Source organism: Sinocyclocheilus rhinocerous, unplaced genomic scaffold, assembly GCF_001515625.1.
Source record: "Sinocyclocheilus rhinocerous isolate Xijiao unplaced genomic scaffold, SAMN03320098_v1.1 scaffold3807, whole genome shotgun sequence".
Taxonomy (NCBI): Eukaryota; Metazoa; Chordata; class Actinopteri; order Cypriniformes; family Cyprinidae; genus Sinocyclocheilus; species Sinocyclocheilus rhinocerous.
Genome location: NW_015660506.1, coordinates 83,148 through 99,833, shown reverse-complemented (window position 1 = coordinate 99,833; position 16,686 = coordinate 83,148). Strand labels below are relative to the sequence as shown.

Here is a 16,686-nt window from a genome sequence, read left to right as displayed (position 1 = left end):
GTTAGACAACTAAAAAAAATAATTCCAATACTCATTCAAAACATTAACAAATTTATTAATGTCAAAAATTCAGCTTTGAGACTTAAACAAGGACATGGCCACATGGGGACAGCGCTGCAGCAGGTTTCATACCCCAGCTTTCATCTGGCTTTGGGGTGGCAGCGGTTTCTCCAGGTGGTGACCCACAGTGAGACCAAAAGGGGAATCAGCCTGCTTCTCCCGGACTTCAGGCTTCAGTTGAAAGCCTTTCCCCTTGTCAAAGATGTCTGCAGGTGGGAAGGCGAGAGGTGCCTCGTTTAGGAGACCTTGAAGACGAGTGCGCCAGCCTTCCAGCAGGCCTTCGCGAGCCTCAGGAGAGAGATGTGTGGGTGCCCAGAAGATCTGTGGAGCAAGGACCTGGAAGCCACAATAGTTGAGGACCCCATTCTACAAAAAGAGGAAACATCAGTGCAGAAGTCTCAGGTTTGTATGACACGCACACTCAATTAAAGCAGTGTTCCAGGGTTCATCCCCATGCCCTAATCCCTTCAAAGGGTTTACCCTACAGAGTGAGAGCATCAAAGGGATAAAGGGTCTAGGGACCAGAAAAATAAATAAAAATGATATTCTTACTTGAATTGGCCACAGAGTAACATTCATGTCTCCATTGATCCCATTGGAGCTGAACATGGTCTCATGGGAACCAGTGGTGAAGGATAGCATGGCTTTCTTATCCTGACATGAAATTAAACACTAATTATTCCAATGCTAACAGCCCGCTCTAATTTCATTAAAGACATTTGATAATCTTTCGTGATTAATGCAAGTCTGAGGTTTATGATGGGAAGGCCTCACCCTGAAGATGCCCTCACTGTAGCGCTTTTCCAAGGTGTATGCAAAACCAAGCGTAAGAACCCGGTCCATCCAGCCTTTCATGATGGCAGGAACAGAGAACCAATACATGGGAAACTTCAAGAAATTGACAAAAATGGTCAAAGACTTACATAATGTTCAGTATCATGTACACACATTTGCAAAAAGAAATGGCATACCTGAAAAATAACAAGATCTGCTTCTTTTAGTTTCTTGTGCTCATCTACGATATCAGAAGCTAGTCGCTCCTCCTGCCAGGCCAACATGGTCTCATTTCCATAACAGAAATGCTCAGGGTTCTTCACCGCTCCTGCGAAACAAATTCGTGCAATAACTGCCACGGAGCTCTCATAAGGGACTAGTTCTTAGTTTACTATTATTTACTACTATAACAAACGAAACACTGCCTCCCACACCAGTAATATCATCCTCTGTTGCCGTGGCCTTGAATTTCACTTCATACAGGTCCGACACAAGCACGCGGCAGCCCTGTTTCTTCAGCTCGTCCACAGCAGCAGTCTTAACAGCCGCATTGAAAGACCCAACGCTCTGGTGCGCGTACACGATCAACACTGTCTTTGCGGCTGAAAAAGAAAATTAACCGAAGACACTAAATAAGCCAAACAAAACACATAAAAAGTGCAATAACAAAAAGAACGTAGACCTACTCATGATTTTCACCCACAGGTCGCAAAGCATCTACTAAACACCAACCGAACTGTGAGCTTTAAAATCACAATCACCCGTGCACAGCTGATTCGTTTTACTCATCAATTGCTGGCAGGCAACCCACAAACATTTACGGCAAAATGTTAAACAAAGTAGATTCTTAACTGGACCTTTTTTTTTAAAGCAACATCTACATTTATTTTTCTTACCGAAGCAATAAACTTCCATCGTATTATGACTAAGTTTACGTTTTTACCACTATACGTCAACATGCACCAGCAACTGCAGCCATACAAAACTAAAGTTGGCTACCTGTATGATAAAGATGAAAAAACGAGATTTTGGCAAGTCAGTTGTTTTATTAACTAATTTTCTTTCTTCGTGGCTGGGGTATTTGGTTACAAATTTCTGCTGAGAAAATAACAGCTGTTTTGTCTCCACGTCTTAGTGTAGGCCTAGTTTGTTATTTAAACTGGTAAGGATGGAAGATCTGCTTGAGAACACCTAAACTGCACACGGTTAGGCTGAGACCAGTTAGACCAGTAGTCCGGTTTATTATATTTTCCTCTAGGTTATTTATCTTCAGAATGAAGTGTAGAAGTTTATTATTGTTAAAGCCTTTAACTTAAAGGTGTATGACTTGTAAAGTCATACATGTGTATGACTTTAAGAAGTGCAAGATAAGGTTTCTGTTTTTAGCACCAGACTCCCATGATTAAAAATAGCGAAGAGGGCATGTACGAGCCCTCAAACTCCCCTAACAGACGCTCGAATCCTTTAGCGCACCAATAATGAACTAAAGCGAGAAAACTTTTATTCCAGACGTTATAGTACTGACAATCACACTGTTAAACAACCCAACTCTGAGCAAACAAACTAGATCCTTTACAGCCATTTTGGCAGCTCCTCAGAGGCGACACGTGTGTCATGAAAACGCGTTTGCGGTCTCAGCACCGGTGACTCTTCAGTCTTTCAGAGTACAGCACTAGGAAGAGTGCAAAAAAAAAAAAGACGGATGTACCACAATGAACCGCGTCGCGGACGACACGACGTAGCGTTGCTGTTTTTGGTTAGAGTCGGAAACGTGCTTTCTTTTTCTTATGCCTTTATTGAAGGAATAATTCTACTAAGGATCGGTTCTCACGCGTAAAGGAGCGTGTGTTTCTCAGAAGGATATTAAAGATTACCAATGGGGTCTCAAGGGCCAGGACGTAAAAGAACCCCCAGCAAAAATGGGTTGACTGCTGAGGAAGATGCCCTCAATGTAATCGCAAAAGAGGTAAATTTATCTCTTAAGGGTTAAACTAATGTAAAGGTCTTAGTTGCAGATGTGCAGGCTTAAACTCTAGAGAAAAACAAGACAATCACTTAGTTCTACCTCCTGAGTTAGTTTATTTATTAAACCAAATAACTTTACAGTTTCACGAGTATCTAATCAACATTACAACAGTCTAACTAAGGTAAAGTCCCTGTTTTGCCCTGCATTGTTCATATATATAGGTCTTAGTTGCAGATGTGCAGGCTTAAACTCTAGAGAAAAACAAGACAATCACTTAGTTCTACCTCCTGAGTTAGTTTATTTATTAAACCAAATAACTTTACAGTTTCACGAGTATCTAATCAACATTACAACAGTCTAACTAAGGTAAAGTCTCTGTTTTGCCCTGCATTGTTCATATATATATATATATATATATATATAGCCTATATATATTACTTACAAGCTCTCCTTCTAGTCATGCTTCCTGTCTGTGTGTTTTTAGTATTTAACTACAAGTTTCTGAGCTGTGTTGATCAAAGGTGTTATTTTAATGTAGCATGGCAGTAGGCTAATGTATTTGAAAGTGCCACCGGTCTGCAACATAAGCTGGGTTTGATGTGCTGGAACAGGTGCTGGGTTCATGGTGGAGAAAACCTTGACTGCTTAGGAAGTGATTTTGGCCCAGTCAGATTTTCAACAGATGTATATGTTGTTTCTTCATTGCACACCTATAGTGAAAAGTCATGAATGTATGTGAAGTCCACATGTTTTGAGAATACAGACAGTTAGACTGTATATGCAGCAAGAGATTCATTCTATTAATAGCAAGCGTGTCTCTGTTTGACACATGCTCAGTGGTTGGCAGGAGAGAGGCCTTTTCACTCTACTGTCAGCATGAACTGCCCTCAGTTTAGAGTGTGAAATACAGTCAGAGAAGCATGATATATTTGTGTGTATGCATAAAACTGTCTCTGTTTACATGATTCATTAAATGTATTTAATGCAGTGATTTTATGGGAACTTCTGAATTGCAGTATTAAACACTTGGTATGTGAATGCATAATCCATAAACTAAAATATTTAATAAATACCCAAGTGGCAGAGGATGTGTAGAACTTTGTGATAGTTGCATAATCATGTGCAAAATGTTTTTATTCTTTATGAAATTTAGTCAGTTTAACTGCTCAGTTTCAACAAAAGGACAGGTTAGCAATTTTAGAAAGTTTTAAAGTTGCCTAACTTGACCTTTGCCCTTTTGTAAGTGGGCAGTTTGTTTTCTGTAGCACATTGAGTCGACCTTTTGTAAGTGAGCACATGGATAAAGAGAGATTCAGGTGAAACACATGTTGTCAAACATCCAATCAGGAGGCAAAATTCAGTTTCACAATTTCAGTATGAATGCTAAAGTTTTTTTTCCTGATCCATCCTGTTTCTCTTGAAATGGAAATTATATATTTTTTTCGCATACTCCCATGTGGCTTTGCAACAGAGCTTTTGCAAATTTAAACTGCAAGGTCACACAAGGTCTTATTAGAGCTTCTCTCTGAGCAGGTTTGGTTTCAGTTAGACAATGACAAGATACTGTGGTTTTAACCCTTTTATTACTAAGTGCTTGTCATTTTCAAGGCAGCCGTAAAGTTTTGAATGCATTCATAAATGAGCTACTTATTTATACGTTCCTTTGACTTAGGGTTTATAGCTTCTTCTTTTTTCTTTCACAGAGCCACTTTATCTTCTTTTAAATGGCTGTTTCAGTACTTACTCCCTGTGTTCCATTGTCCCACCTTTACTCACCTGGTACCTGCATTTTTTTCTGATAGTCTGCTGTTCCACACTTGCTTGATCTCTGACAAGCTGGTATGTTGGCCCTTGTGTGTTCTTTGATTCTGTAAGAAGAGCTTTAGATAGAAGGCCCACAGAGACCAGCTGTTAGTGCAGCTTCAAGACCAGACATGAAGTTTCGGGGGGCCATTACAATGAGCTGAAGTAGGGAACAGAGGCATCTGATAATGGATGCAGTGGAAACGCATGCTGATAATATCTGCATCAGTAATCCTCAGTGGCTGTGCTTTTCTGGTGCTCTCTAATGTAGCTAAGCTGTAAAGTGTGAGATAGGGCCACAGTAGAACATGAGTCAGTGAAGGATTTCCTGAAAAACAATTTCAACAATGGCTGCTCAACACTCTGCTCAACACTTTGATTCAGTGTTCTATTTGTCTTTCTACTTACACAGATGCAAGTTGTGGAATCTGTTAAGACAAACTGATGACATAAATAGATTGTTTTCAGCTGTGTGTGTATAGTTCATTACTACATTCCCCAAAGTTTTGACACATGCTAAAAAAAGTTCATGATATAAAAGGTCTATGATGATTCATGTTGATCTATGATATGTATTCTTAACACAGTTTTGGTATAAATTCCGTAACTTGTGTCACTGTAAATGCTGATTACAATGGCACCACTTATGGAATTCTTGGCTAAAACTGTTTAAGTAGTATAATATTTCATTTATATAAATACTTTCAGTCAGTCACAGAAAAGACATTTATAATGTTACAAAAGTTTTCTATTTCTTGTTTATTCTGTTCTTTTAATGTTCTATTCATGAGTCCTAAAAATGCCATGGTTTCCATGAAATATTTAGCAGAACAATTGTTTTCCAAATTGATGATAATAACAAATGTTTTTAAACCCCAAATCAGCATATCAGAATTATTTGAGTAATGGCTGCTCAAAACTGAGTAATGACTGCTGAACATTCAGCTTTGACAACACAGCAATATTTATTTTATTAAATTTTTAAATATACAAAAATAGAAAATTGCTATTTTGAGTTATAGTACAAGATTTCTGTTTTTACAGTACTTTTGGTTAAATAAATGCTGCCTTAGTGAGCATAAGAGACTCCTTTCTAACTAAATAAGTAATATAAATAGAGTCAATGGTGCACCCTGTGCAATAAGAAACACACTCTGCTTGTGACCCATTTTGCATGTCTCACCTGATTACTGATTTGTAATAATAATAATGTGATTGAGAGTGACTGGATTGGTAACGAAGTAGCATGTATAGGTCAAGCCGTTGATAGAGTGTCATTATGTCAGGCTGAACCAGTGTTCTCCATCTTATTGACTAAAAAATAAAGAGCAGATATATGTACCATATATGAAATCTTATTAGAATTGTTTCTGAAGGATCATCGGCGAGTGAAAAATCGTGCTAAAATCGTGCAGTGTGAACTCGGCATAAAGCCTGTGTTATACTTTCCGCATGAGCAATTCGGACGCGGACTACTTGTATTTATACTTCCGAAAGCATATGCTGATGGTCCGCTCCGCGGACGTGTTCTATACATGCGTAGTAGATCGGCTTGAACAATAAACAAACATGTGAACAAAGAATTGCCCAGAGTTATTGCACATCTGGCTGTCTTTATATAGTTTTATCGACGGATTGTACAGGTTCGAGTAGCAACGGGCTTCTTCAGTCTTCACACAGCCTGCGCATGCGCAGTAGCCTCCCAAAAAATGGGAGGCACGCGGATGTCCGCGCGGAGCCTCCGCGCACACGCTCCGATGATGATTTTTACGTCACGCATACCATAGCGGACCCTAGCGGACTCGCGGACGCGGAAAGTATACCACAGGCTTAAAGATGGAGTAATGGCTGCTGAAAATTCAGCTTTACTGAATAGATTACATTGTAAAATATATTCAAATAGAAATCAGGGCCCGTATTTATCAAGCTTCTCAAAGTGCCATTTTAGTCTTAAGTGCTGACAATTCATTAAATTTACTCCTACTTTCAAATTTAAGTATAAAAGCACGTTATTAAATTTCTTAAAGCTAAGAATCACTCTTACTCTCCCAGTTATTTAAGACCGCTCGAGAGGTCTCTAAACGTGTGAAGTTTGGGGCAGATCGGACATTGCTTGCCTGAGTTACAGCAACTTCCTGTTTCATGGCAAAACATTGAATTTTGTCAGGCTGCCAGGGACACGCCCTTTGACGAAAACTCAAGATCTTCGCAAGTTAGCATCGCAAAGGCCTTATGATTACACTCACCATATTTGAAGATGATCCGATTAAAACTGTAGGAGGAGTTCGTTAAAGTACGAGGCCTGAAAATGGCTGCACAAACTGCACAAAACTCGTAAAGGAAATTCAAAATGGCTGACTTCCTGTTGTGTTTAGGACTTTGCTCCAAGATACTTTTTTGTAGGTATTGGCACATTACATAAATGTACCGAATTTCATACACGTACGTGAAATGGTGTGGGAGGGGCGCGTTGTTGAAATTTTATAGGTGGCGCTATCGAGCCATTTTGGCACACCCAATTCTGAAACCCATATCAGGGCCCATATTCTCAAAGTGCCATTTTAGTCTTAAGTGCTGAGAATTCATTAAATTTACTCCTACTTTCAAACTTAAGTATAAAAGCAAGTTATCAAATTTCTTAAAGCTAAGAATCACTCTTACTCTCCCAGTTATTTAAGACCGCTCGAGAGGTCTCTCAAGTGGTTAGGAGTTGCCAGTAGGGGCTTGTGATGGCGCTGAGGAGACAGAGACGTGCGCGAATCTTTCAGGAGAGGAAGAATGCTCTTGAAATGTTTGACGACAAGCAGTTAATAAAACGTACATTTCCTCAGTTATTCAAACAGAAACAAGCAAAGAATATTTACATAACCAAAGAACATCATAATTGACTTCAGTCTAGCGCGAGTATTATATGCTCTTTAAAAACACTCCTGTTATAATCAGTGAAGCTACCTACACTGTATCATGAATAAATCTCTTACCCCTTGTTTACACTGCACACGTCTGCGGTGCATTACGGCTCCGACACGGCCACCGGAGCTGATCCCGGCTAGTCATCATCCGCGCCGCGGCAAGTTTCTGAAGCGGCTCTCACTAAAGATAGGCACCTATATTTTTGACGGATGATAATAATAACAATCGTTTTGCTGTCGTCAAAAAGAAATCAGCAACAGGCGATATCTCTGACTTTCGTCGATACACGATACTCTCGTCTACCGGCACAACCATAAATTGAAGGTTGTGATGACAATTCGTTTCCTTACCATAATGTATTCTCTTGAAAATTCTTTATTGTCAAATGTGTGTTGAATGTAAACGGCACAGCAAAGTGTCGTGAATCAACTCTAAGACTGACACTTAAGTTTTAGTCCTACACTTAGCTTAAATTATGACTGAGATGCTTAATAACTAACTTTTAAGCGCAGCTTTGAGCCAACAAGTTTTTTACGCTTAAGTCAATTCTTAGCAGCGTTCTTGAGAGTAATTCTCAGAGGCTTGATATATACGGGCCCAGTTCTTTTAAATGATTGAATATTTTTCAATATTACTGTTTTACTGTATTTTTATCAAATAAATGCAGCCTTGGTAAGCATAAGAGACTTATTTCAAAAACATTCAAAAAATCGTACCAACCCTAAAGATTTGAATGGTGGTGTGAACTAGCTTGTGTTTTACATTTCTCATTGCTAACAGTCTCAATATTTCAAAATATTATGTCTTAAACATCTCCACTGGAAGCTACTAGCAATCTCGGCTACATTCGCTGGCACTGTTTACAGTGTCATCCAATGACTGAGATGGATAAAAGCAGATTAGGATGCCAGGTTAGAGTCAGAGCCAGACTTTGTGCTCTGAAGGGTGTTTAGATGATTAATCAGGGCTCAGGGTTTTGGGATGAGAGCTGTCTGACTGTTAATTGTAAACTCATTGTTATGAGCATTGATTTTATATTTCCGCATTCAGAAGAGTCCTGATATCAAAATATATGATCATGTGCCCTCACGCATAAATGGTTTTATGAATACAGAGCACAGCAGCACATTGATAGATGCATTAACACCTGCTTATCACTGGTCCATGACAATCATAACATTTATCTGCCTCGCTCAGGATTAAGCTCTTAGCAACTCAAGGTTAAACTTACACTGGACTGTATTCAACAATGCCCTATTCCTGCAAATTTTCTTCAGGAGCTTTGCTGCAGAACTGTTGATACAGGTTGAAGCAAGACTCTGTAGCAAACTCAAGCACACTTAAGTCAGAGACCTTTTTCGCATACTGACATCTTTCACCAAGAATGGAACCTCTCCATATAAGGACAAGGATTCAGAAAGGGTTTTCTTCCTTTTTCTGATGTCACCAATGGGCCCCTGAAGATTATCACAATTGCTTTCCTGTTTATTCTCTGCTGTTGGGACGCTTCCCGTTTGAAGGAATAATGCAGAGTCCATATTTCTAGTGCTCTTGATGCTGATTGGTCAGGATGTTTGTGTATAAGCCATGGTATTGTGATAACTGTTTAATCTTCAGTCATGTGTTTTTTTATGACAAAAATATTGTCATAGTCTGTTTTACTCTTTCTGTTGATATCAAATGTCAGACACCAGGACTGTGTTTCCCAAAACTGTTGTAAGCCTAAGTAGATCGTAGTGATAAATGGTGCCAGTGGTATCTATGTAGGCATAACTCCTGTAATGTTAAGTTTTCCTTTTCTGTATTTCACCTCTGCTCTAGTTTGTTTACTAGTCTTGGCATTGTGTACTATGAATATTATTTGTTCTTGTGACAAATTGTTTGAAATGTTCCTCATTTCTACACTCAAAAATGAGTCATGGCATAGTTTATCATTAGGTTTTAGTATTTTCATCTATTTGATAAAATTTTTTTTTTTTTTCAAATTGCTTAGAATCAACATAAATCTGAATGTAATCAGTTACAAAATATGAATATGGTTGAAATATGGATAGCTGTAGAACAAGCAACATTCAATTAGTTAAAATATGAGATTTTTTGATGATAAATATGTAAACCTGGTTATTTTGTATTTAAAACACATTCAGTTTATTAGTACTATTACAGAAATCTCATTCTTTTTAATTTATGTATGACTGACAGATATATGTGTCACATGAAGTTTGCTTAGTCCAAATGGATGGAAATTTCATATGTAGTTAAAATACATAAATCTTAATACATACATAAATCTTTTTTTAAATGTTAAACTTGTGTTCCATTAAGTTACATAAAATACACACAGGGAGAAAACTCCCTTTTTCATGATTTATTAACTTGATGTACAAGGTCATGTTGTGGATTTTGTTCTGATAAAACTGTGTGCTAAAGTGTAAGGAATGCACATTCAGACAAACTCTTGCTCTGGCCTCCGATTAGCCACTTGGTGCAAGTTGTTTGCTTATTTGACAAATGTAGGTGTGAAAGAGCTTAATGCGTAAAAATTCTGTAAAGTTGCAAGGACACAGCTCATTCCTCTGTACGAAGTAATACAATTCATATTCTGTTTTCACAGTGACCTGACTCCAGCTGACCTCCCCATCTCATTTAACAGAGATTCTCAAAACTTCTGTTACATGGATCGTATAAGATGCTGAAATAGAAATAGAAATGTTATTGTTATTTGAAGTTCAAATACACTTAGAAACTTATAAGTAATATCAGAAAATAACGTGGTTTAACTGTCTTTGTTTCTGTCCAAGTACTTTTATGTGAATTTAAGATATCACATAAATGTAGGATAAACCCAACATTTTCAAAAATTGTTGAATTTGTCAGCTCTGGTCTCGGAGTTATACTTTCAATCTCTTATAAGGAAATCTACAACATTATCACCTATTCTGCAGGGTAAACCCAGTTCACCTTCAACCAGGCATTTTTAGACCTTAAAACAGAGAGCACACTGAATGTCTTTAGAAACCAGAGACCAGTAGATGATCTTGCTGCTCTCTCTTATTCCCTCCTTTCAACAAGCTGGAGTTTCTCTCACAGGTTTGTTCTTGCTCTTAAGTAACTCTGTGGTCAGTGAAGCAAGTGTTCTGTGTTGACCAAGCACACTAGGCTTTCTCTTTCCGCGAAGAGCTGCCTCTGTGTGCAGTCATCTGAGACGGGCACACTGGCATCTATCAAAACATCACCCTGCTTCAGGTTTCTCAGGATTTAAGGGTGAAGTGTGGCATTTCTGAGCCACTAGAGGCATCTAAAGGGATTGCCAAAATTATGATGCAAACATCATTGGCTGAGACAACAGGACATATCAATCTGCTCAAACAAAGTATTGATGTTTTGATAGCACCACAGAACCACTGTGTTTGCTCTCTTTGAATAGTCAATATGAATGGCTTACTTATAGTTACCTCTGCACATTAAACTGGGATAGGAAAGTATTTAAAGGGATAGTTCAACAAAAATAAATAATTAACAATACAAAAATAAAATAAAAATCTCTAAAAGCCCATGTCATTTCAAAACTGTATGACTTCTGCAGAATGCAATAGATAATATTTTGATGTTTCAACTGTTTTTGCACATATAATGGAAATCAATTTGGAAGCAAAACAACACAGGACCCCAATTACTTTCATTGTATGAACAAAAAACACTGAGGCATTTTTCAAAATATGTTCTTTTGCATTTGTACTAAAGAAAAAAGTAATACAGGTTTGGTACATCAGGGATGAATAAATGACAGAATTTTCATTTTTCAAGTTGTCAATTTATTTGTATATAATTTTTCATAATGCACATTGTTTCAAAGCAGCTTAACAGAAAATCATGATTTAATATCTTAATATCTTCATGCCTTATAGTAGCCTTTAGCAGATTAGAGTTGGGCGATAATATAGTTTGCATTTTGCAATGATATAAACAATCAAACAGTTGATATTTGCTGAATAGTATGTATTGCTTTACGTGAGTACTATATGTAATGATAGTCGGATATATAAATATATCCAACTGTGATTGCATACATACAGTATTTTTTACATATAAAGCTGTGCGATAATATAGTATGCATTTTAGCATACTACACTGAACAAAATTGTATCATTTTAACTAAGAAAATTTATATTTTAATTGTCTGAGGTTTATATTAGATATGATGTATTACCACTAAGTAATGGTCACTTATTCTTATCATCTCTTTTCCTTCTTTTTCTTTCCCTCCCTTTTATTTTTTTGTCATAATTTTTTCCATGCTCAGAATAACCTAAATTTAAGTTCCTAAATTCTCTTAGCCCTACATGGTGATTTCTTTTTTGCGCAAGCTCGCATTTGATATTAAATTCTGCCACTGAATTCAGGGACCTGCTAAAATATCCACCCACCACAAACAGATCTGACATTGTTTGGGTTATGTTTGTCATGGAAGGCTGGCATGGAAGATATATGTAGGTGTTAATATGGGCAGACCAGAAATGTGGCAGACGTCTCCTGTGATCTCATATGTTCCAGTCTCTGGCTCTTATGTTAGTACTCAAGTGAGAAAGACTGTTTATGTCTCATACTGGAGACCGTTAATCCAGTGTACACAGATGGCAAAATGATCCACATTTTTATTACCAAGCTTTCCACATTTAGATTAATTAAACTGGCCTTTTGGTTTATATAAGTCATAGTTTTGGAGTTAAAAATGTCTATTTTTTAAATGTCAACATTTTTAGTAAATTTTGCTTCCAGAGTACTGTCCAAAAACGCATTGAAAAGGGAGAAGTTGTGGTCTTCCAGTCATTTGTGTTGCATATCTTCCATTTGGTCCCTTCATTTTCTGTTAAGTCAAGTCAAGTCAAGTCACCTTTATTTATATAGCGCTTTTAACAATACAGATTGTGTCAAAGCAACTGAACAGCTTTTTCAGTAATTTAGTGGGTACAGGATCTAACAGACTTGTTGTTGGTTTAGATGCAGTGATAAGTTTATTTAGCTCTTCCTGTCCTATAGTTGTAAAGCACTGCAGTTTATCTTTTGGTGCGATGAATGAAGCTGAAGTATTATACGCTGTAGAATCTACATTTGTTATTGTATTTCTGATGTTATCTATTTTATCAGTGAAGAAATTCATAAAGTCATTACTATTTACAGCTAGTCTATTAGCAGTCCAGATGATTAGCATGTACCCGCTCTGCCTGGCATGCTGGTACAAGAGGCCGTGGGAGAGAGAGAGATCTGGCCAGCTTGGCATCTCCTGTGGTATTTATGTCAACAGATAAGAACTCTGGGCTTAAATTGTTCTGGCATTCATCAAACTCCCAGGGACTCCTGAATGACAAGCTTGTCCTGCATGTCTACTTTAAAGGTCTACCAGATACAGGCCTAATGGTTAGAGAGTCGGACTCGTAGCCCAAAGGTTGCGGGTTCGAGTCTCGTACCGGCAGGGATTGTAGGTGGGGGGAGTGAATGTACAACGCTTTCTCCCACCTTCAATACCACGACTGAAAAAAAATGGCTGCCCACTGCTCCGGGTGTGTGTGTGTTCACTGCTGTGTGTGTGCACTTTGGATGGGATAAATGCAGAGCACTAATTCCGAGAATGGGTCACCATACTTGGCCAAATGTCACGTCACTTTCACTTTTAAAATTCCAAAAACACAATAATTCTTCAACTCTGTTGGTTAAACTTTTAGGGGCATCATTTGTGACACAACAGACTGTGTACATCCAAGATGGGGCCGTACGAACTACATAAAAACTTACACTTTGAAATGGCAACTTTCAATCATTTAAGTCTCAATTTGGTAACTACTGACAATAACTTTGTGAAGCAATGTACTCTGTGGCCAATTAGAGCAATTAAACAATGTATTTCTGTTCCAAGAAAAAAGATCACTACCAGACAGCAGTGGAACTAGCTCTTCATTCCCATTGAGAACATCCGTGTCACAGAACTTTCATTAAATTAGAGCATTTTGGGTTTATTGATAGAGCCTGCTCCATTTGGGTCATTAAAAATAGCTGTTGAGGAGAGAGTGAGAGGAGAGAGGTGTGTGAAATAGGCCAGTTTGTTTTCTTCTTCTGTGATAGGAGTGTGTAAATGGTCATGATGGGAGGAAATGCAGATGGCCCAGGCTATAATATGCTCACCATGACAGATATCATGGTCTACTTTGATAACTGCAAGAAGGTAGGCCTTAATGGGTTATGATAAAAAAAGAACTTGTTTTAGTTCAGAGAGGATGAATAGTGCATATTTTCTTTAAGGATGGTAACTTGCTTCTTTTAGGTGCCTATGCACATTTTATGTTTGTTTTTTTTCTTGTCAAAACGCTTGTTTTTTTAGGTATATTGTAAGCATTGTAAAGCACTGACTGACATATACTACAAAAGGTTTGGTTCAGTAATATGAATGATTTTGTTCATGTAAATCATGTTGTGTGCAATTGTACATGCCCTCCACATTAGGACCGAGCAGTGATGGGCGTTCATACAGTGGTTCGTTCTGCTAAAGTGCAGGAAGGGTGTGATCCAGGCTCAATTGTGAATGACTCACTCAACCCTCTGACTTCCTGCTATGGTCAAAAAAGGCATAGTTTTGGTTACCCTTTTAGTCGCACAGTCATACAAAGTGCATTTATTCCTGAAAGTTTTCTGAAGACTCTATTACACTTGATATTTAGTTTGTGTTTTTTTTCCCCAAAATAAATATTATTCAGCATTTTCAGCACAGTCAAAGCCCTGTTGGGTAGTAACTGTTATTTTAAAGCATGTATGCAAAGCTGTATTGCTGTGCTCGTGGAAAACGTATGTTGACATTAGTGAGAACCTGTTACAAACATGTTTGGACAGCTGCTTAATTGCTGGGGTTCGCTGTAGTTACTTCTCCCTGGCAGTTCTTCTATACAATTACTGCCAACAGTACCAACATAACATGGTCACACATTTCCTTTTTACAAACTGTAGTGATAATCGATATAAAGGAGATGTTTCATGAATACGAATTTGGATGTTTAATTCTGATGTTGTATGTCAACTGCACAGCACCCACTCATTAAGGATGAGAAAGGTTACATTTTCCCAGTTTATGTGTCCTCTCTTGTCCCGTGCTGCTGCTTTGAGAGCATTTGAGAAGTGCTGTGATTTGCCAACATGGAAAATATCTTTGCAAGTGTGATTGTTTCAGTTACTTGCTATATACTTTTTTGAGTGAATGAAATTAATACTTTTATTTAGCAAGGGTATCTTAAAGAATGTGTAGAAGCTTGTCCTTCACTCCTAAATAAAAAAAAAAGTTTGTCTAAGATTAAATGCAAAATTAGGCCATCACTTTCTGCTAGAACTACTACAAGAAGTGGTTGAAGCTGTGGAAATATTTATTTTGGCTAACTATTTCTTGAACATCGTTGTTGGCAAAGGGACACAAGACCTTTGTGGTGAGAAACAGCTGCTTCCTTGGAAAGTTGTGCGACTGTGTTCAGGACGGAAGGCCTCAGTGTGAGACATCAAGATATGATGTGACATTTACACAGGAACACGTAATTATGGATTTCTCCATCAGCTAACAAACACAGGAATACATTTGAAATCTTTGTTTGTATGCCCCTTTGAGTAGTAGTTCCACTGTTTTAACGCTTATTTTTTTCTTTTAAAACATAAATATTACTCATTCTTCAGGAATGTGTGTGTTACAGTCATGCCTCTGGTGTAAAGATTACTTGTAATACGGGATTGGGGGGAAAATGGGCAGATTTCAGTTGCAGACGTCACTACGGGAGGGTAGTGTCTATGATGAAATGCTGGAGTTGAGGTTTCTTTCTCTTTCTGTTTTTTTTTTGGTTGTTGCACATTTTGTGGCGTCATCTACAGGAAGGAAGTGTGCTCTCTCTCTCTCTCTCTCTCCTCTCTCTCTCCCCCTCATGCCTTACAGGGAGTCTCTTCCTTAAAAGGACTTTCAAAGTGTGAAGAACTAAAGTCACAAATACACACATACATACTCATGTAAACAAATAAACAGTCTGAGGAGTATTCAGTTACAGTACATAAAAACTTTACGACAGGGAGGTACATAAACATGTTCATGTAATCATGTAAATATAGGAAATGTATATGTCCTTTGAACCTCCTGTTGAATTTAGATTACAAGAAATTTAATAAAAAGTTGTTTTGTGTGTGTTGATTTAACTTCCTCTATTTTTTTGCATTTACTACATTGCTCATGGTATCATGGTTATGGTTTAATGACTTTACCTCTCTCTCTTTCTCTGTTTCCCCACCCGCCCCCTGCAGGCTGAAGCCCGTTTGGCAGCTAAGAGGGCGGCCCGCACAGAAGCTCGTGAGATCAGAATGAGAGAACTGGAGAGACAACAGAAAGAGGTGAAAAAACACACAGTCACTGTGGGCTGAAACTTAGGTCGAAATTTAGGCCTTGGCGTTGTTAAATGTTTTCATATGCCACAATGTAATGTTGGTCTTGATTCTGTATCATCTTTTACATTATTGCTTTTCAAGTCTGCTATAATATTATGTATGTTATATTCCTTTGAATGCTTCCTCCTATTAAGTCTTTGCAGAAATGTATATGTTTATTTATTTATTTGTTTATTTATTTATATATCTTTGCAGACATTTTATTTATAGCATGACAGTGTCCCAGTACATAGAGGTTTTGACATGCCCACCAGTAACATGCTGTAAGATTGAGATTTAAAGAGGTTTAACTTCTAGAAAGGTCCCATCCCCATGTGCTAACCTGCTTAACTCCATTCTGTGCATATAGAGCAGGGCTGTCCAAACTCGGTCCTGGAGGGCCGGTGTCCTGCAGAGTTTAGCTCCAGCTTGCCTCAACACACCTGCCTGGACGTTTCTATGCCTCTAAACTCTGCAGGACACCGGCCCTCCAGGACCGAGTTTGGACAGCCCTTGTATTGAGGATATGTCCCCTTTCACTGGTGTCATAATCACAACACTTACTAACAGGAGTCATGCGTTAGGCAACTGAAAGCATCTCAAAATAATCTGCATTACACAATGTGTTGAAACACAGGAGGAGAACCTTCCAACACAGTTCAAGAGTGTGTTGAGCTGTAGGACTTTAAAATTGCATTGGGATTTTTGAAAATGTTGTCGCTGATAATATT

At 38.1% G+C, this 16,686-nt stretch overlaps 2 protein-coding genes across 2 annotated transcripts in view; one reads left to right on the top strand and one right to left on the bottom strand.

Moving 5' to 3' along the window:
* Positions 1 to 34: 34 nt before the first annotated feature.
* LOC107725238 (ribosyldihydronicotinamide dehydrogenase [quinone]-like) lies at positions 35 to 1,623 on the bottom strand. The gene is made up of 6 exons (XM_016534431.1): positions 1,521 to 1,623; positions 1,269 to 1,436; positions 1,032 to 1,162; positions 835 to 948; positions 613 to 714; positions 35 to 426 (listed from the first exon to the last, which is right to left on the bottom strand). Exons 1-6 carry the CDS (start codon positions 1,549 to 1,551, stop codon positions 127 to 129), a joined length of 846 nt encoding a protein of 281 aa, XP_016389917.1. The 5' UTR covers positions 1,552 to 1,623; the 3' UTR covers positions 35 to 126.
* Positions 1,624 to 2,208: 585 nt separating this feature from the next.
* The window catches only part of LOC107725241 (leucine-rich repeat flightless-interacting protein 1-like), a 33,848-nt gene continuing 19,370 nt past the window's right edge, over positions 2,209 to 16,686 (top strand). The window contains exons 1-2 of the mRNA XM_016534433.1: positions 2,209 to 2,800; positions 15,836 to 15,922. Of these exons, the coding sequence (XP_016389919.1) occupies positions 2,711 to 2,800; positions 15,836 to 15,922 (177 nt within the window). The 5' untranslated portion in view covers positions 2,209 to 2,710. The remainder of the gene's footprint in view (positions 2,801 to 15,835; positions 15,923 to 16,686) is intronic.